The sequence below is a fragment of the Rhodotorula toruloides genome (genome assembly GCF_000320785.1).
Source record: "Rhodotorula toruloides NP11 unplaced genomic scaffold Scaffold24, whole genome shotgun sequence".
Lineage (NCBI taxonomy): Eukaryota > Fungi > Basidiomycota > Microbotryomycetes > Sporidiobolales > Sporidiobolaceae > Rhodotorula > Rhodotorula toruloides.
The window spans coordinates 104,702-121,143 of NW_015622984.1; the positions used below are offsets into that span (position 1 = coordinate 104,702).

Sequence of the window (16,442 nt, forward strand, 5' to 3'; positions counted from 1 at the left end):
TTGCGAGGAGGTGGGGAGCGGTCGGCGGATCGTCCGTACAAGCTGGCGTTGAGCCCGTCGGTGTTGTCGAAGTTTGTCGAGTGTCTTCGAGTCCTAGCGAGCCTCTTGAGCGTATCCGAGCAGAGTGGCAGCGAGTCGTCGAGGGAAGAGAGCTCTTTCGCAGCGCCAGCATCGCTCGACCCGCGAAAATCGCGCAGGCGGAGCCGTCTGCTTGCTTGCAGTGGCTATCAACGTGTTATTGACTAGCCTGTTATGCTCCTTCGACCGCTCGACGACGACATCTAGCTCATCGCGCCCGCTCAAGCTCTCGCGACGTCAGCAGGGACAGATGGAGATGGCGCAGGCCGGGGACCGTGGGCACGCTGGCGGGAGGCTGGAGGATATTTGCCAGCATGTACGGACGGACAGCGGGGCTCTGCACGGTGCGGAGGCCGACAAATGGGCTGAGAACCCGCTGTGGGAGGCGTCGCTGGTCCTTCCTTGACGTGGGCGGGCTAACTGCTGGCACCAATCTGCTCAAGGTGCTCAGACGTCTCTTGAGGCGTCGGCAGTTTGAGCCATCGCGCCGTCTCAAGCCGCTGTGTCGCTTTCTGGCCAGACTTTCCTCGCTTCATCCCCTCCCCTCCGCTCACAACTCGCGTGATCTGCCGCAAATGGCTCGCGAGTATGCGCCTGAGGCGAGTGTGGACTGCACGACGGGACCGTACTCGCAATCGCGCTGCGAGGAGACGAGCGAAGAGTCCTCTCGAGTGCATTTGGCCAACTCCGAACCGTCTCTCCTCGTTCTTTCGCGTCCTCTGCAACGTTTAAGCAATCAGCACGATGTCCTCACTGCATGACACGAGCGAAAGCGGCCCCAAAGCGAGCGAGAGTGTTCGCCTTATTGTCTCCGTCTCTTTGTGCCGTTCGCCATTTCCGCTTGACTCCCGCACTTTCTCCTCACCACCGTCCCTAGCGACGCCCGTGCTTCTCCAGGCTCTCGTCAGCCGACACAGACACTCTCAGACCGCCCTGCTACACCGCGAAACGAGCGCCGGATGCCGTCTCTCAAGTACATCTCGACGAGGGGAGGAGACGAGAAGCTGAGCTTCGAGGAGGTGCGTCTGGGGCTCGCTCGCGCGTGTGATAGGGTTTTTGAGGGTGCTGGAAGGAACTGGCACGGTTGCTGGGCTCCCTGCGCGCGAGGTTGGCGCGGACAAGGCGGGGTCGAGACTCGAGACGGAGGAGGACCGGGATGGAGATACTCTCAGCCCGGGAGGTCTGCTTGAGAGGCTGGCATGCCCAAGGAGTACGAACAAGGACGAAGCGTGTACTGGGAGGACCACGGCGGTCCCGGGTGGACTCGGTGCTGCGACCCCCAACTCGCCTGACCCTTCCTCGAACCCGTCATTGACCGACTCGTACTCTCGCTCAACTACAGGCCGTTCTCCGTGGCCTGGCACCCAATGGCGGTCTCTACATCCCCGCACACCTCCCCCATCTCCCCGAAAACTGGGAGCAAGACTGGGCGAAACTGTCGTTCACCGACCTCGCGCTCGAACTGTACTCGCTCTTCATCTCTGAAAAGGAGATCCCGCGCGACGACCTCCGCGACCTCATCGAGCGCTCGTACTCGACCTTCCGCCACGAGCAGGTCACCCCGATCCACCGCACCGGCGACAAGGAGTTTATCCTCGAGCTCTTCCACGGCCCGACTTTCGCCTTCAAGGACGTCGCCCTGCAGTTTGTCGGCAACCTGTTCGAGTATTTCTTGGCGCGGAGGAACGCTGGCAAGCCCGAGGGCCAGCGGGATCGCTTGACGGTCGTCGGCGCGACGTCGGGCGACACGGGTAGCGCCGCCATCTACGGCCTGCGGTCCAAGAAGGACATCTCGATTTTCATCCTGCATCCGAAGAACCGCACGTCGCCGATCCAGGAGGCGCAGATGACGACCATCCTCGACGACAACGTGTTCAACCTCGCCGTCGACGGCACCTTTGACGACTGCCAGGACATCGTCAAGAGCCTCTTCAACGACATGGAGTTCAACTCGCGCTACCACCTCGGCGCCGTCAACTCGATCAACTGGGCGCGCATTCTCGCGCAGACGGCGTACTACTTTGCGGCGTACTTTGCCGTCCAGTCGCAGATCCCGTACGACGTCCTCGAGCCCAAGATCCAGTTCTGCGTCCCGACTGGCAACTTTGGCGACGTCCTCGCCGGATGGTACGCCAAGCACCTCGGCCTGCCCATGGCCAAGCTCGTCGTCGCGACCAACGCCAACGACATCCTCGCGCGCTTCTGGAAGACGGGCCGCTACGAGAAGGCCGACTCGGGCGAGCCCGAGTACTTTACCGACGACGAGGACGACACGGAGGAGGTCCGCCCGTCGCGCTACCCGGGCTTGACGGAGGACGAGGCGTTCAGGAGGCAGCAAGAGGCGGTCGCGCAGTCGGTCCAGCTCAACGGCGCGAGCGACGGCAAGCAGGCGCTCGGCAACGCGTTCCGCTCGCCGTCGGCCGTCAGGCGCGCCGCCGCCGCCGCAGGCACCGTCGCCGAGACGCTCTCGCCCGCGATGGACATCCTCGTCTCGTCCAACTTTGAGCGCCTCCTCTTCTACCTCGCGTTGGAAGGCACGACTGCTGGCGCTGTTGCTGCCGACGGCGAGGTCGACGGCGGACAGGCCGCGCGCGTCCGCATGGCCGCCGAGAACGTCAGGGTCTGGATGGACAAGCTCAAGACCGAGCACAAGGTCAAGGTCCCGCGTGCGTGTGTCGAGGCGGCCAGGAGGGACATGATTGCCGACCGCGCGAGCGACGACGAGACCAGCGAGACCATCCGCAAGTACTATGCCAAGAAGGACGAGTACGGATCCTACGTCGTCGACCCCCATACGGCCGTTGGTCTCTCGGTCGCCAACCGCGTCGCCAAGGAGAAGTGCGTTCGCATTGCGCTTGTTCCGCTTTTTCGCTCACTGACCATTTCTGTCCCGCAGCGACCCCAATATCATCCAGGTCGTCCTCTCGACCGCGCATCCCGCCAAGGTACGTTCGGGTGCTCATCCTCTCTGAGCTCGCACTGACCTGGCCTCGCTACGCAGTTCGACGGCGCCGTCTCGAGCGCGCTCGCCAACGAGCCCGGCTTCGACTTCAAGCGCGACGTCCTGCCCAAAGAGATGGAAGGCCTGCTCGAGAAGCCCCGCCGCTGCAAGGACGTCAAGAACGACAGGGAGGCCGTCAAGAAGGTCATCGAGGAGGAGGTCGGCCGTTTGTTCGCGTCGCAGACGGTGGGCGCGTCGGGACTGTAGCGAGAGACGAGGAGTAGAGGGAGTTCTGTACTCTTACACGAGCTGCGTTTGCAACGTATGCATCAAGGGCTTGCTAGCACCGTGCATGCTTCAGCGGGGAGTCGTCAGCCGCTTCCTTCGTCCGGGACAATTGCGCTCGTCTTTCCGCACGCTCCGTCACTCGTCTCGCTCCTGCTGCCAGCTTCAAGCGTTGGATCTCGCTTGCTGATACTCTCAGATTCTTCGCAAACCGTCCGACTGCTCGCGCGGGAAGCTGAACCCTGGTGTGGGACTTTCGGGCGATGAAGATGAACGGACGGTGCGCTCTCCTCGCATACGGTCTGCGGCAGTTTGCGGATGGCTTGGCGGGCTCCACACGGTCCAGCAGCTTCATCGATGGGGTGTTGGCTCGCCCACAGCGATTGTGGCGACCCCTTCGCCTCCCCCCTCCTCCTCCTCGACCGCAAAACGCTTCGGTGTCTCGCTAATCTACGGCTGCGGCCATCGATGCACATCACCGAGACGCACGAAGGTGTTCGTGCAAGAGAAGCACTCTCGGAAGGCGACAAAGTGCCAAAATGCGTTCACTCGAGGAGGATCGACACTGAGGCCGATGTCTTCCGCTGCTTCGTTCGGTCGCCTTCAAGTGGGGGCTCGCCTTCTTTAGCTTCGAGAAGAGCTGCTCGCCGCCAGCCCGCCACTCTCCGTGCAAAATCCGCTAACTGGAGCTCGCTCGTCGACGGGCGCCTGTCCCCCGTCGCCTCCGCGAAGCGTTTTTCGAACTCCTCCAGCCCAGCCTCTTTCTCCTCTTCTTCCTCCGCACTCTCTCCAGCTTCGATACGTCTCACCATGTCCCGCCATTCCAGCGACGACTTCTTCGCGCCAGAGCCGAAAGGTCAACAGACTTTCGTTGACCATGTCGACACCATCGAGCAGCGCAATGCGCGCTCGACGGGCTTCAAGGGCCTCATCAAGGACACCCGCATGTGCGTAACATCGATTGCAAGACGAAGGGGACGCAAGTCTAACCTCGAGAACGACCTTCGCAGGTTAGGCATCGCTACGATGGCGACGCTCGGTGGCTTCTTGTTCGGGTACGACCAGGGTGGTGAGTTGCGATCTGCTCCTCGCTTCTGTGCATCGCTAACCGTGCGTATGGCCCTTCGCAGTGGTGGGGAACGTCCTCGTACTCGAAAGCTTCGGAGCCGACTTCCCACACATCTACATGAACGCCAGCATCAAAGTGCGCATTCTCTGCTACGCTACCGGCTTGTGGCCGCTAACGGCCTCGTATCATGCAGGGCTGGTGGGTATCGACCCTCCTCCTCGCAGCCTGGCTCGGCTCCCTTCTGTCCGGCCCTCTTACCGACCGCTTGGGTCGCAAGCGCACTATTCAATGGGTCACGATCATCTTCGTCCTCGGCGCCGCGCTGCAGGCCGGTGCAACCAACAACGGCTACTTGTTCGGAGGCCGCGCGGTTGCCGGCCTTGCTGTCGGCACGCTCACGATGGTCGTCCCTCCCTACATCGCCGAGGTGAGTCACGATTCTCTCGGGATACCACTGAACGAGGAGGAGATCGTCAGACGGTGCTGCTTGAATCGCCCGAATGCCACTTCCGCCGCTGACACTGGGGACTTCGCAGCTCGCTCCCGCTCATCTTCGTGGTTCACTGGTTGCCCTCCAACAGCTAAATATCACGCTAGGTATCCTCCTGAGCTACTGGATTGCGTGAGTTCCCCGTCACGAGCTCCCTTTCCTCGATACGACGACTAACGGGGCCGCTTCTCCCTTCCTTCCCAGCTACGGCACGAGCCATATCGGCGGGACTCGTTGCGCACCCGGCGTGCCTTACACGGGCCCTATCGGAGCCGACGGTAACCCCACGTTCGATGCCTACCACGACGTTCCCGCCGGAGGCTGCACTGGTCAGAATGCGTCTAGCTGGCGAATCCCGATCGCTTTGCAAATCCTCCCGGCCATTCTGCTCGGTGTCGGAATGTTCTGGATGCCATACTCGCCGCGCTGGCTCACGGAGGTCGGCCGCGACGAGGTGGCTAAGAACACGCTCGCCTACCTCCGCTCCTCCACCGTCGAAGACCCGGCCGTCGTCCACGAATTCCTCGAAATCAAGGCCGAGGTGCTCATTGAGCGCGAACTGAGGCAGGCCAAGATCGCCGGTAAGGGCGGTATCCGTGCGATGATTCAACCATACCTGGATCTCTTCTCCACTCGGGCCAATGTCTGGAGGGTATGGATTGGGACGTCCACAATGTTCTTTCAACAGTTTATCGGATGCGTGCGTCGTCTTTCGACATCTGTGTCGCTTTCGAGCAGTACGCTGACCTTTCATTGGCCTGCCTCGTCCGCCTTCCCCCATTATCGCCTCGCCTCCCTCTCCTTCGCCTTCCTGTCATACGCCTTTCCATTTGGAACGTATTTACGGCATGCAGAACGCCATCATCTGTACGTCCGCCGGCCCATCATACCCTCGAAAGACGAGACTGACCTGCGGACCCGCCCTCGCTCCCAGACTACGCCCCGACCATCTTCGCGTCGCTCGGCCTCAACCCGAACACCACGTCGCTCCTCGCCACGGGCGTCTACGGCGTCTGCAACATGGTCTCGACGCTCCCGGCCGTCCTCCTCCTCGACCGCCTCGGACGCCGCAAGCTCCTCCTCGCCGGATCCGTCGGCTGCTTCTGCTCGCTCGTCATCGTCGGCTCGATTGTGGCGACCTGCGCAAACGACTGGGCCGCGCACGCCTCGGCGGGACGTGTTGCGATCGGTAAGTCGCTTCGAGGCTGACCTTCTCATCCGTAAGCTTGCACTCACCTGGCACTTCCCGTCCCGCAGTCTTCGTCTATCTCTACGACGTCAACTTCTCGTACTCGTGGGGACCGCTGGGATGGGTCCTGCCCGCCGAGATCTTCAATCTGGCGACCAGGTCTACGGGTACTTCCCTCACGACGTCGACGACCTGGATGAGCAACTTTGTCATTGGCCTCGTCTCCCCCATGATGCTCCAGAACATCGCTCACGGCGGTACCTGTGCGCCACTCCTCACGTTGCTGCCGGATCGATGACGAAGCGCTGACCTCGCCTCGCGCAGACTTCTTCTTCGCCGCCTTCGCCGTCATCGGATTCATCTCGACCTACCTCTTCCTCCCCGAGACAAGGATGAAGACGCTCGAGGAGATGGACGAGTTGTTCGGCATGCAGCGCGCGCAGGAGTACCGCGACTTGGAGAGGAGGATCAGGGCCGAGGTTGGCTTGGGCAAGGTCGGTTACGCCAAGAACGAGTCGAAGGAGCAGATGGTCTGAGCGGCTCAAGGACAAATGGGATCTAATCGGACGAGGAGACAGCTCGAAGACGGCTGTACATAGGTTCTCAACGGGTTCCTGGGATTCTATCTGTGTCATTCAACTCGCTTTATTCGTTCACGGCGACTTCCTCCCTCTGTGTGCGAGAGGCAGCGAGCTGTCGACCTTGACCTTCCCTTTCGACAACGGCTGAAGCAGTAGGTGCTTGCGAGGAATAGTGTTCTCTCCCGCAAGTGCGACTGGCTCGACGAGCATCAAACAGTCAGCGAATGCCAATGCACGTCCAAGCAAGCTAGCAAGCCAAGCGTCTGCGTTTCCTTCCCAGCTCAACCATCATCCTCCCACTCTTCCTCCTCCTCGACGTCCTCGCGCTTCACACCATCGGCGTCCCGCGCAAAGCCAAGTTCCTCCCTCATGCCCTCGTCCCACTTCTGCTCCCAGTCGCGACCGTAGCCGTCGGCTGTTGGTGCGGAGATGGCGATACCCTGCGCTGCGGCGGCTGCGTGGAGGGAGGAGAGTTGCGAGAGGAAGGTGGCGCGGTTCGTGAGGAGCGTGCGGAGATGTTCGACCGCTGCGAGACGGGCAAGACGCGTCAGCCTAGAGACGAAGCGAGAAGAGGGAGCGAAAGCCGCACGCACTCTTGCTCAAGACGACCGCCTCGCTCTTCGGTCCCGCCCTGCCATCGATCTTCTCCCCGCCGACACTGATGCCACCCATCAACGCGCCCGTCGTGCTCTCCCCTCCCCTCCCCCTCCCCGTCGCACCCCTCCCCTTCCTCCCACCCTGCCCCTGCGCAACCTCCGCAACCTTCCTCACGCGCTCCTCAAACTCGGCCACTGCAGCCGAAAGCGCAGGAACGACTTCGCACAGCCCGTCGTAGCCCGCTCGGATCGCCGCGCGACGCTTCTGTTCCGAAGCGATGTGGTTCGCTTTCTTCTGCTCGGCGGTGAGGAGGGCGGGTTTACCGCCGCCTGAGGACTTGGCTGGCGGAGGAGAGGTCGAAGAGCCGGCTCGGCGGGCTTTCGAGGCGGATGGACGAGCGATCTTGGGGCGCGGGCGGAGAGGGTAGGAAGGGATATTGGCGGGCGTGAGCGCAGGCGCGGGATTGGGATTGTCGTCGCTCGGAGCGCCGGGCGCGCCGGGAGTAGCGGAAGAGGACGAGGCGTGAGAGGTGGACGGGGCGGGGTTGGTATCTGCTTCTTGCTTGACGGCGGCGGCGGCTGTACGCTTCTTGCGCTTTGTCGGCGCGGAAGTCGAGACAGCCGCCGTTGGTGCGGCCGACGTGCACGCGGTCGTGGCAGTCGAGAGCGGGATTGACGGCGGCAGGGAGAGTGACGACGGCGGAGGAGCGGGGGGCGCAAAGCCCGTCCTGCCTGCGGCCGTACCCGCGACAAACTCGCCTTCCTCACCAGGCGCTGCGATACCGACGTTCCTGAACCCGGCGCGACGTTCCGCCTCGAGCATCATGACCAGCGGGTCCATCCTGTCCGGTCCTGCCGCTCGTCCGCCCGCCGTTCCACCCGGAGCTGCGACTGCCCCGCCCGTCTGATCTTGTGCGCGCCGGCGCTCCGCCTCATCCGACCTCGTCCTCTTCGGCGGACTCGGCACATCCGCCCCATCCCCCTCCGTCGCTCGCGACTGGGGCCTCTCACTCGCGCCGACAGGCTGGGCCTTACTCATCCACTCCTCCAAGTCCTTCCTATGCTGTTCCATCCTCGCGCGCTTCTGCGATTCGGTCACTTGCGGTCGGTGAGGGCGCGAGGCGATCGTTTCGGGCGAGAGAGACGGGCCGGGTGGGTGGTAGGTGGGCATGTGGGAGAGTGGGTGGTTGGTGAGGGTTGGATAAAGCGCGGGAGCGGAAGAGGGGATCGAGATGGGTGCTGAGGGGCGACCGAGAGTGACTGGAGGAGGAGGAGGTGCGAACCGCTCGTCCCAGCTTCCGCCGTGCCCGTTCTCGCCGTTCCCCGCCCCAGCGTAGTGTCCGCCCGTCGCGAAGTGCCCGTTCGTGTGCGGCGGAGGAGGAGGCGGAGGAAGGCCCGGCATGGGCGACTGGCCCGAATCGAACGAGTCGAGAAACTGGCCAAACGTGCGCTGCTCAGAGTCGCTGAAGAGGGCCATCTCGAGTTACTCGTCTACCCTTCGAGTCCTGCGAGGCTGCCGGTGTCGAGAGAGAATGGTTTGCGAGTTGCGAGTCGAGTGAGGAGTCGGCGAGGAGAACCAGCGTACGCGCGCGTCCAGGACAAGCGCTGGCGGGTCCAGTCAGTCCAGTTGAGCCAGTATAGTAGATCAGCGAGTCCGCAGCGGCAGCAGAGTTCAGTGATGAGCGAAGTGGATGAGCCGGAGAATGAACTTCGCCGTGAAGAGGAGTGGTCTCACAGAACAGCGTGGACGGGCAAGGAAAACCGGTTTGTGCACTCGAAAAGCTCTCTCAGGAATTACCGGCTAGCGAACGAAGTGAAAGACCGAGGTGTGCGAAGTGAGTACGGGTTGGGTCGAGGAGGAGAAAGGGGTACTGCAAGGTTCGAAGGGACTGCGAGAGGCGGCTCATCGTAAGAAGTGTAGTCGCCAGTCTGCGAGTCCCTCAAGCCGCGTCGCCGTCGTCATCTGTTCGTCCCACCCTCATCCGACGATGTCCGCGGACCCATCCCTGCCGTCCCTTGTTCTCCTGCCCCGAACGACGACGACGACGAGAACAACGCGATGTCCTACTACGCACCAGGCTGTCAGTCCGGCCTTCGACGTTGAAGACGACGAGACTCACCTCCTTCGTTTGCTGTAGATCCGTCGCTCCAACGCCCTGGCGTCGCCTACACAGGTCGACCGTTCCCGCACTACAGCGACACTGCCCTCCAGTCCAACTACCTAGGCGTGCGTCCTCTCTTACCGTCAAGCGCGATCGAGCCGACCTCCTCCTCCTCGTCGCTCGCAGCGCACATCCCTCGACTACCCTCACCGCCACTCCCTCTCCTCTCCCTACGACTATCCCTACCCCTACACGACCAACTCGGCCTCCTTCGCCGATCCGTACGCGCAGCCCTCGACGTCGGCGCGGTTATACGAGCGTCAAAGGGGCTACGACGAGGCGCGGAGCGACAGGTGTTGTGTGGGGTTGTGGGCGGCTTGTGCGACGTGTTGCTGGGCTTGTTATTGTTGTGAGGAGGATCAGGTCGCGAGGGATGAGGGGTGTTATTGCTGAGTGGGCGTCGCGGAGGGGAGGGGGAGGAGAACAAGGTCGGTTGGATGGCGAGGACGGCTCGTTCGGCGCAGCTGGGGCATCTGTACACAGCGTGTATCTCTAGCAGTGTAGCCAGCGCTCCAGTAGCAGTACTCGGCGGGTTGTTCGTTCCAGTGCGCCTTCGAGAGATGAGGAGGAAGAGGTCGGCGAGGAGAGCACGCAGGCGAGCGGGACTTGGACTGGCGGGATCAGCTGAGTAGTAGCAGTCTGGCAGCATGCTAAACGAGCCTCTCGAGCGAGCAATGAGCGGTAGCAAGGTGGCCGTCCTCTCCAAGCGTCATCTTGCCAAACCTCGTCCTGCTTCAACCTCGCTCACCTCGCTTACAGCCATCAAGGAGCACGCTAGACTCACAGGAAGCTCTCACTCATGGAGGCCGACTTGTCCCGCCCGCCTCCCGCTCCCTCATCCTCCAGATCTCGACCCCCACAACCCTCTCGCCGACCAACCTCCGCCCAAACCTACACCGTCACGCAGCTCGAACAGAGTCGGGGGAAGGGATGGGACAAGTGGAAGGAGTGGGACGAGCTCGCGACGGATTTGGGGTGCGATTGGGTTGTTGAAGGCGATATGGAGGCGTTTGGAAAGGTGAGTTCTGCCGTGCGGTGCGCTCGCTGGGAAGGCCAGGCTGCGTTGATGAGGTGTCAATGAGGGAGGGGACGGCTCGCGCGAGGCGGCTTGCAAGACGCGGATCTTGGTTGTCCTCGTCGAAGCGGTCTTTCAGGCGGATCACGGCTCAACCAAGTCGTTCGACGGTACTGACACCCTCGACCACGCTCACAGGCTCTATCAGAACCTCCGGCAGACGACCAGCCTGAGCGTATCATCGCAGCGTCCGACTGGGCGCCCGTCAAGGAGCAGAAACGACGAAGGTGCGTCGGGCAACCTGCTCTCTCAGCTCGCCAAGTGCCTATCCACAGCACAAGAGACTGAGGGATCTTGTTGTCCTGCCTGTGCAGAGGACCGAAGAAGCGGAAAGACGTTGTGCGAGAAGGCTGGGCCTACCACATCTCTCGCTGGCCACTCCTCGTGCGTCCGGCTCCTCTCTTACCATTCCCGTGCGCTTCCTGCGCTTCTGAGCGAAGGAACTGATAGAGGTTGACTTGTGACGTGCAGATGCTCATCTTCACGATCATCTTCCTCGAGTTTGTCGGCTACCTCTTCGTCCGGCAATGCGTCAACGTGATCGAGTTCTTCGCGGGATGTGCGTCGACCCTCGTTCCACTCGGTCGTGATTCCCCGTGAGGGCAGCAGAAACTGATAGAAAGCGAGGATCTCGATGCAGGGCGAGGCGAGCGAGGACGCCTCCGACTAGCGTTGCGGAACGCTAAGACGTACGAAGAGGTGCGCCCGCTCTCCTGCTTTCAACAGAGAAGCAGAACACACGATGCCTGTAGCTGATGCATCCGTTGTCCGGCTTCGCAGTGGAAGCAACGCGCCCTCGCCCTCGACTCCTTCCTCGGCCTGTCGCACTGGAAGTCCTCCCCTCCGAACGCCTATTACGACTCCGCCCTGATCCGCCGTGTCCTGCGCTCCCTGCGCGACCTCCGCACTCGCGACGATGCCGAAGGGGTCTGCGCTGTCCTGCACACGTGCGTGAGGAACAACTTTGCGGGAGTCGAGAGCTTCAGGTTGTATAGCGAGAGCTATTACGGGACGAAAGAGCTCGTTCAAGAGTTTATCGACGAGGGTGCGTTTCCAATACCTTCTCGCTCGGCTGCATCGAGCTGACCTTCGCGAACTTCACGCAGTGACCCGTTCGCTCGAATACATCCGCCAAGTGCCGCCTTCGCTCTTGCCAGTCGAGGAGAAGGCAGACTTCTTCCGCTCGGTTGCGAAGAACCTGGGCGCGTCGGCTCTGTGTCTGTCGGGAGGTGCCTGTGAGTTGCGCGGCAATGGCTTGGTCTTCCACATCCTTCCTCGAAGTGTGTCGCTTATCAAGGGCTTGTCTCGGTCCCACAGCTTTCGGCTAGTACGCCTTACGACTCCGCCATCGAGACGAGACGAGGACTGACGAGCCGGTCCCTGCTTGCAGCTACCACTTCGGCGTCATCCGCGCCCTGCTCGATCAAAATCTGCTACCGCGGGTCATCACCGGTACTTCCGCCGGCGCAATCAGTGCGTTCACATCTTGCCATCCTCCCCTCCGTCGTAGCTGACGAATACACCCTGCAGTCGCCGCCTTCTGCTGCACCCGCACCGACGCCGAACTCCGCCAACTCATCACTCCAACTCTCGCAGACCGCATCACAGCTTGCGAAGAGCCCTTCCGAGTTTGGGCGAAGCGGGCGTGGAAGACGGGCGCGAGGTTCGATACGGTCCAGTGGGCGAGGAAGGCGAGCTTCTTCACGATGGGAAACATGACGTTCAAGGAGGCGTTTGAGCGGACGGGCAGGATCTTGAACGTCAGCGGTGCGTCCGCAGACTACTGTGGTCACTCCACTTCCTGCTCTCTAGCAACCGACTGACTCGTCCGACTGTCGTACAGTCATCCCCGCCGACACTCACTCGCCGACCAAGCTCCTCAACTACCTCACCGCGCCCGACTGCGTCATCTACTCCGCCGTCATCGCCAGCGCCGCCGTCCCAGGCATCATCAACCCGGTCGTCTTGATGACGAAGGGCAAGGACGGCAAGCTCCGCCCGCACGATTTTTCGCAGCTGCACAAGGACGGCTCGTTGCGGGTCGATATTCCTCTACGTGAGTCGGACAGACGTGGCCTGATTGCGCTCGTTAGCGCTGCGAGGCTGACCTGCCGCCACGCCTTCGCCTCGCAGAGGACCTCCACCTCCTGTACAACGTCAACTTCAGCGTCGTCTCGCAAGTGAATCCGCACATCCACCTCTTCAACTTTGCTTCACGCGGCTCACCAGGCCGACCGGTTTCGCATCGACGGGGACGAGGATGGAGGGGCGGGTGGTTCCTCAGCGCGGCCGAGCACTACCTCAAGATTGAGATGCTCAAGTGGTTCAGGGTGCGTTGCGCTGTCGGATTTCGTTCATTACCTGCTTAGGTATTCGAGCAAGCTACTGATTAGAGATCCCAACCCCGTGTGCAGGTCATCCGCGACCTTGAGCTTCTCCCCGAACTCGGCAACCAGAACTGGAGCAACGTCTTCCTGCAAAAGTTCGAGGGCAGCGTGACCATCTGGCCGAAGAGCAGGAGTGCGTCCGCTTCTACTGTCTCAAAAGGCTCTACTTGGCTTGCTAACCTGAATCCGCTACTGCAGTCGCCGACTGGCCTCGCATCCTGACGGACCCGGACAGGAACGAGCTGGCGAGGATGATCCGCGTTGGACAGCAAGTCACTTGGCCTAAAATCAAGATGATCGAGAACCGCCTGAAGTGCGTTTCCTCCGGCTTGTCGTCCTCGTGCTGCTGCTTACGACCGACTCGTTTGCAGAATCGAACGCCAGATCGACCTTGGCCGCTCTGAAGTCCGCCGCGCGTTCAACGACTCCGACGCGACCTCCCACTCTCTCGCTCCGCCCACACTCAGCCGCCAAGCCTCTTCGGGCGAGATCATGACTTCAGCACGTCCTCGAGCGACGAACGATCGCTCGAGCCCCGAGGAGAACGGTCGGGGCAGCCGTCGCAACTTCCGCGCCGTCGACATGGAAGCGTCGTCATCGTCCGGCGGCGATCCCGTCTCAACCTCGAACGGCGGCGAAGAGACGCCTGCGAAGCGTCGACAGGCAATCCTCGCTCGACTCGGTCTCAAGGGCGCGGCTGGGAAGGGTTCGCGGGATCTCTATGGCGGGACGGTCGAGAGCGGAGGCGAGGAGAAGTACACGGACGGCGAGAGCGACTGGACAAGCGGAGGAGAGGGGACGTCGTATGCCGGTGTTGAGCGAGGGTCGTCTTCGGGCAAGATGCGGAAGAGGCGAGCGAGTATGAGCAGCTTTGGCAGGCGGCCGAGGCGGGATACTCTCTCGAGCGACGAGGATCCCTGGCACTAGCTCTTCGCGCCTCTCCGAATGCACATAGCCTTCGCATCACCTGTGTATGCTTGACATCCTTATTTCGCAACGCATGTTTCGAACGATACGAGCGCCATAGACAGATCACGAAGCCTCCTTGAGGTCGAACGTCTCCTCGCCCTCGAGATCGTACTCGTCCTTCGCCTGCTGGACTGTCATAGTCGGCTCGAGCTGCTCGTGGTCAAACTCGACCGACATCTTGGCTTGTCGCGCGGCGTCGGTGATGCGGAAGTGCCGGCAGTAAGCCTTGATGAGCTGTGCCATCGTAGTCGAGGGCTTGACAGCGAGCGAGAGAGACTGAGTCGCCGAGCCGCGGATCGTGAGCGGAAAGGCGTCGCCTTCTTCTGCCTCGTCATCCGAGTATATTCCGCCCATCCCATAGTCAGCCATCGAAGGCGAATTTGCCTTTCGCGCCGCCGCCTCAGCCGCCGCCGCCGCCGCCTCCAGCTCGAGGTCGTCGTCTCCACCACCCGCACGCTTCGCCGCATCGACCTTCCTACACTTCTCCCAGATGTCCTGCGTATAGCCTCGCATGTCGACGTCGGCGTTCGCGTGCAGGCCGAGCGACGCAGGCGTGCCGAACTCGAAGACTTGCGTTTGGCGAGAGGTGGAAGTAGCGGAGGAGGAGTGGCGGAGGTAGGTGAGGATGAGGTCGGCGCGAGGAATGGTGCGACGAACGGAGAGGGCGTAGAAGAGGGCGGAGAAGGGTTCGTTCTGCGAAGCGGACCTCATCAGTGCGTTCCAGACTTACGAAAAGCAGAGAAGCCCACCAAGCCCAGCTCGAACGTTTCCTCCCGCTCGTACGCCTTTTTCGCCATCTCGGGCACGACGCGAGTCGGGTCAAACACCATCTTGAGCTTGATCGTGATTTTCGCTGAGGCGGTCTGCGCTGCGGAGCCATTCTTCTGCGGCGAAGGCGTCGTACCGGACGACGCGCCCAGTCGTGCTGAAGTGCCAACGAAGGAGCGGATGGCGGCTAGCGCAGGATCGAGCATCTCGCCGACTTCGACCTCCTCTTCGTCGTTCTCTGACTCAGCGGACGATATAGAGGGCGTCTGATCTCGGTCGAAAAGGTTGCGAGGGGATGAAGGTGGCTGAGCGTAGAGGTTCTTGCGCGGCGATGTGCGCAAAGAGCCGAGTGACGGGGCGTTAAGCCTGTGCATACGACAGTCAGCCGCGGAGAGCGCCAGGAAAGGTAGTCCAACGCACCCAGCATCCGGCAGGCGGTCCGTAAACTTGGCGAGTCGTTTCGGGGACCGTGGAGGCGGCGACAGACTCTTCCGCTTCGCCGGCGCAACCTTGACCGGCTCCTTCTCCTTGTGCTTGGCCTTCCTCCCTCCACCTAGCGCAATCTCGAGACTGTCGTCCGTATCCGCATCCTCGTCGCTCGACTCGCTGCTGCTCATTCTCGCAGCCTCCCTGCTCGTACCGATCGCCTCGACAGCCTTCAAACCGCCATCGTCGCTGTCCGAGTCGTCTAACCGCTTGCGCTTGCGGTTCTTTCCGACGCCCTTCTGGAGACGAGCGAGGTCGGCACCGCTCATCCCTGCTCGTCCGCCGCGCGCCCATTCCGGCAGCTTCAGGCTCTTCGATGGACCTGCCATGCCCTCGACGCCATCCGAGTCTGAATCGGATGCCGCTCGACCACGACGAGGAGACGAAGCAGATGTGTCGGAGTCGGAAGAGTCGGAAATCGCGACGGCCTTGCGTTTCGCTGCCGGGAAGTCGCGTTAGTCCCGCTGCTGACTTCGACCGGCGCACAACGCACCTGGACTGCCAGGTCTTGGTGTCGCAGACCCTCCCCTCCCCTTTGCAGCCGCAGGCACTCTTCCCACTGCTTTTCCCGCCGCACCAGGCACTCTGCCTTTCGCCGGCACGTTTCCCTTGGCCTGTTTCGCCCTCACGAAGAAATCGTCTGCTTCGTCGGATGAATAGTGAGCCTTCTTCGGCGCGGGTGCGGCGCGGGGGGCTTTGCGAGGGGGAGGGAGAGGACGGGAAGTCGAGGTTGAGGGGATGGGATCGGCCGAGGTGCTCGCACGTGGGGCGGCAGAGGATCGGACATTGTCGAGAGATGTCGAAAATGAAGCTGGGCGAGCGGAAGTCGAAGGCGCAGGAGAGGTTCGGGTTAAGGAGAGGTCCGGCGCTGAGGAGGAGGAAGGGAGCGTGACGACGTTCGATCTGGCGGTTGTAGCTGGAGCGGTCTTCTTTGGAGGAACTTCTGTAGTCCTCGAAGCGCTAGCCTGTGCACGCTGCGCTGCTGCACCCCTTCCGCCCTTCCCCAGGTCCGCCTCATCCAACCCGCTCAAGTCCAGGTCACCATCCGTATCCGCGCCCGTGAACTCGAGGCCAGAGCTCTCCGACGCCCTTCCCGTCCTCCTCCGTGCGAGCGGTGCAGCCGACGCGGCGACTTCATCCACAGAACGAGGAACTCGTCGCTCGCGCGCTGAGCGGCGCGGTTTGGGCGGCGAGCGCGTTTTGGAGACGACTTCGAGCTCGGAGGAGGAGCTCATGTTGTGTGCAGCGCGAGCGGAACAGCGGAATCCAGCGAAGGAGTGGAGGACGAAGTATGCGGGCAAGGGGAGTTCGAGCAAGGAGCATTCGCAAACAGAGGTTCGCTGGATTCCAGGCTCGGCGGGACTGC

At 62.1% G+C, this 16,442-nt stretch overlaps 5 protein-coding genes across 5 annotated transcripts; 3 read left to right on the forward strand and 2 right to left on the reverse strand.

Annotated features, from left to right (window-relative positions):
* Positions 1 to 1,037: 1,037 nt before the first annotated feature.
* Positions 1,038 to 3,286, forward strand: RHTO_03928 (threonine synthase; the record flags this gene model as incomplete). Its single annotated transcript, XM_016417596.1, has 4 exons — positions 1,038 to 1,097; positions 1,421 to 2,916; positions 2,975 to 3,023; positions 3,080 to 3,286. 4 exons carry the CDS (start codon positions 1,038 to 1,040, stop codon positions 3,284 to 3,286), a joined length of 1,812 nt encoding a protein of 603 aa, XP_016271003.1.
* An 828-nt stretch (positions 3,287 to 4,114) lies between these two features.
* Positions 4,115 to 6,588, forward strand: RHTO_03929 (MFS sugar transporter; the record flags this gene model as incomplete). Its single annotated transcript, XM_016417597.1, has 10 exons — positions 4,115 to 4,251; positions 4,315 to 4,373; positions 4,435 to 4,508; positions 4,567 to 4,800; positions 4,910 to 4,995; positions 5,068 to 5,563; positions 5,718 to 5,730; positions 5,798 to 6,052; positions 6,121 to 6,315; positions 6,377 to 6,588. 10 exons carry the CDS (start codon positions 4,115 to 4,117, stop codon positions 6,586 to 6,588), a joined length of 1,761 nt encoding a protein of 586 aa, XP_016271004.1.
* Positions 6,589 to 6,914: 326 nt separating this feature from the next.
* Positions 6,915 to 8,706, reverse strand: RHTO_03930 (helix-loop-helix dna-binding domain containing protein; the record flags this gene model as incomplete). Its single annotated transcript, XM_016417598.1, has 2 exons — positions 6,915 to 7,159; positions 7,227 to 8,706. 2 exons carry the CDS (start codon positions 8,704 to 8,706, stop codon positions 6,915 to 6,917), a joined length of 1,725 nt encoding a protein of 574 aa, XP_016271005.1.
* Positions 8,707 to 10,190: 1,484 nt separating this feature from the next.
* On the forward strand, positions 10,191 to 13,780 carry RHTO_03931 (patatin-like phospholipase domain containing protein; the record flags this gene model as incomplete). The annotated part of the gene is made up of 15 exons (XM_016417599.1): positions 10,191 to 10,409; positions 10,605 to 10,693; positions 10,781 to 10,850; positions 10,938 to 11,025; positions 11,107 to 11,165; positions 11,247 to 11,511; positions 11,573 to 11,701; positions 11,784 to 11,793; positions 11,857 to 11,939; positions 11,997 to 12,233; positions 12,310 to 12,522; positions 12,600 to 12,796; positions 12,881 to 12,986; positions 13,052 to 13,166; positions 13,225 to 13,780. 15 exons carry the CDS (start codon positions 10,191 to 10,193, stop codon positions 13,778 to 13,780), a joined length of 2,436 nt encoding a protein of 811 aa, XP_016271006.1.
* Positions 13,781 to 13,885: 105 nt separating this feature from the next.
* Positions 13,886 to 16,311, reverse strand: RHTO_03932 (small ubiquitin-related modifier, SUMO domain protein; the record flags this gene model as incomplete). The annotated part of the gene is made up of 4 exons (XM_016417600.1): positions 13,886 to 14,515; positions 14,572 to 14,956; positions 15,011 to 15,515; positions 15,570 to 16,311. 4 exons carry the CDS (start codon positions 16,309 to 16,311, stop codon positions 13,886 to 13,888), a joined length of 2,262 nt encoding a protein of 753 aa, XP_016271007.1.
* Positions 16,312 to 16,442: the final 131 nt, after the last annotated feature.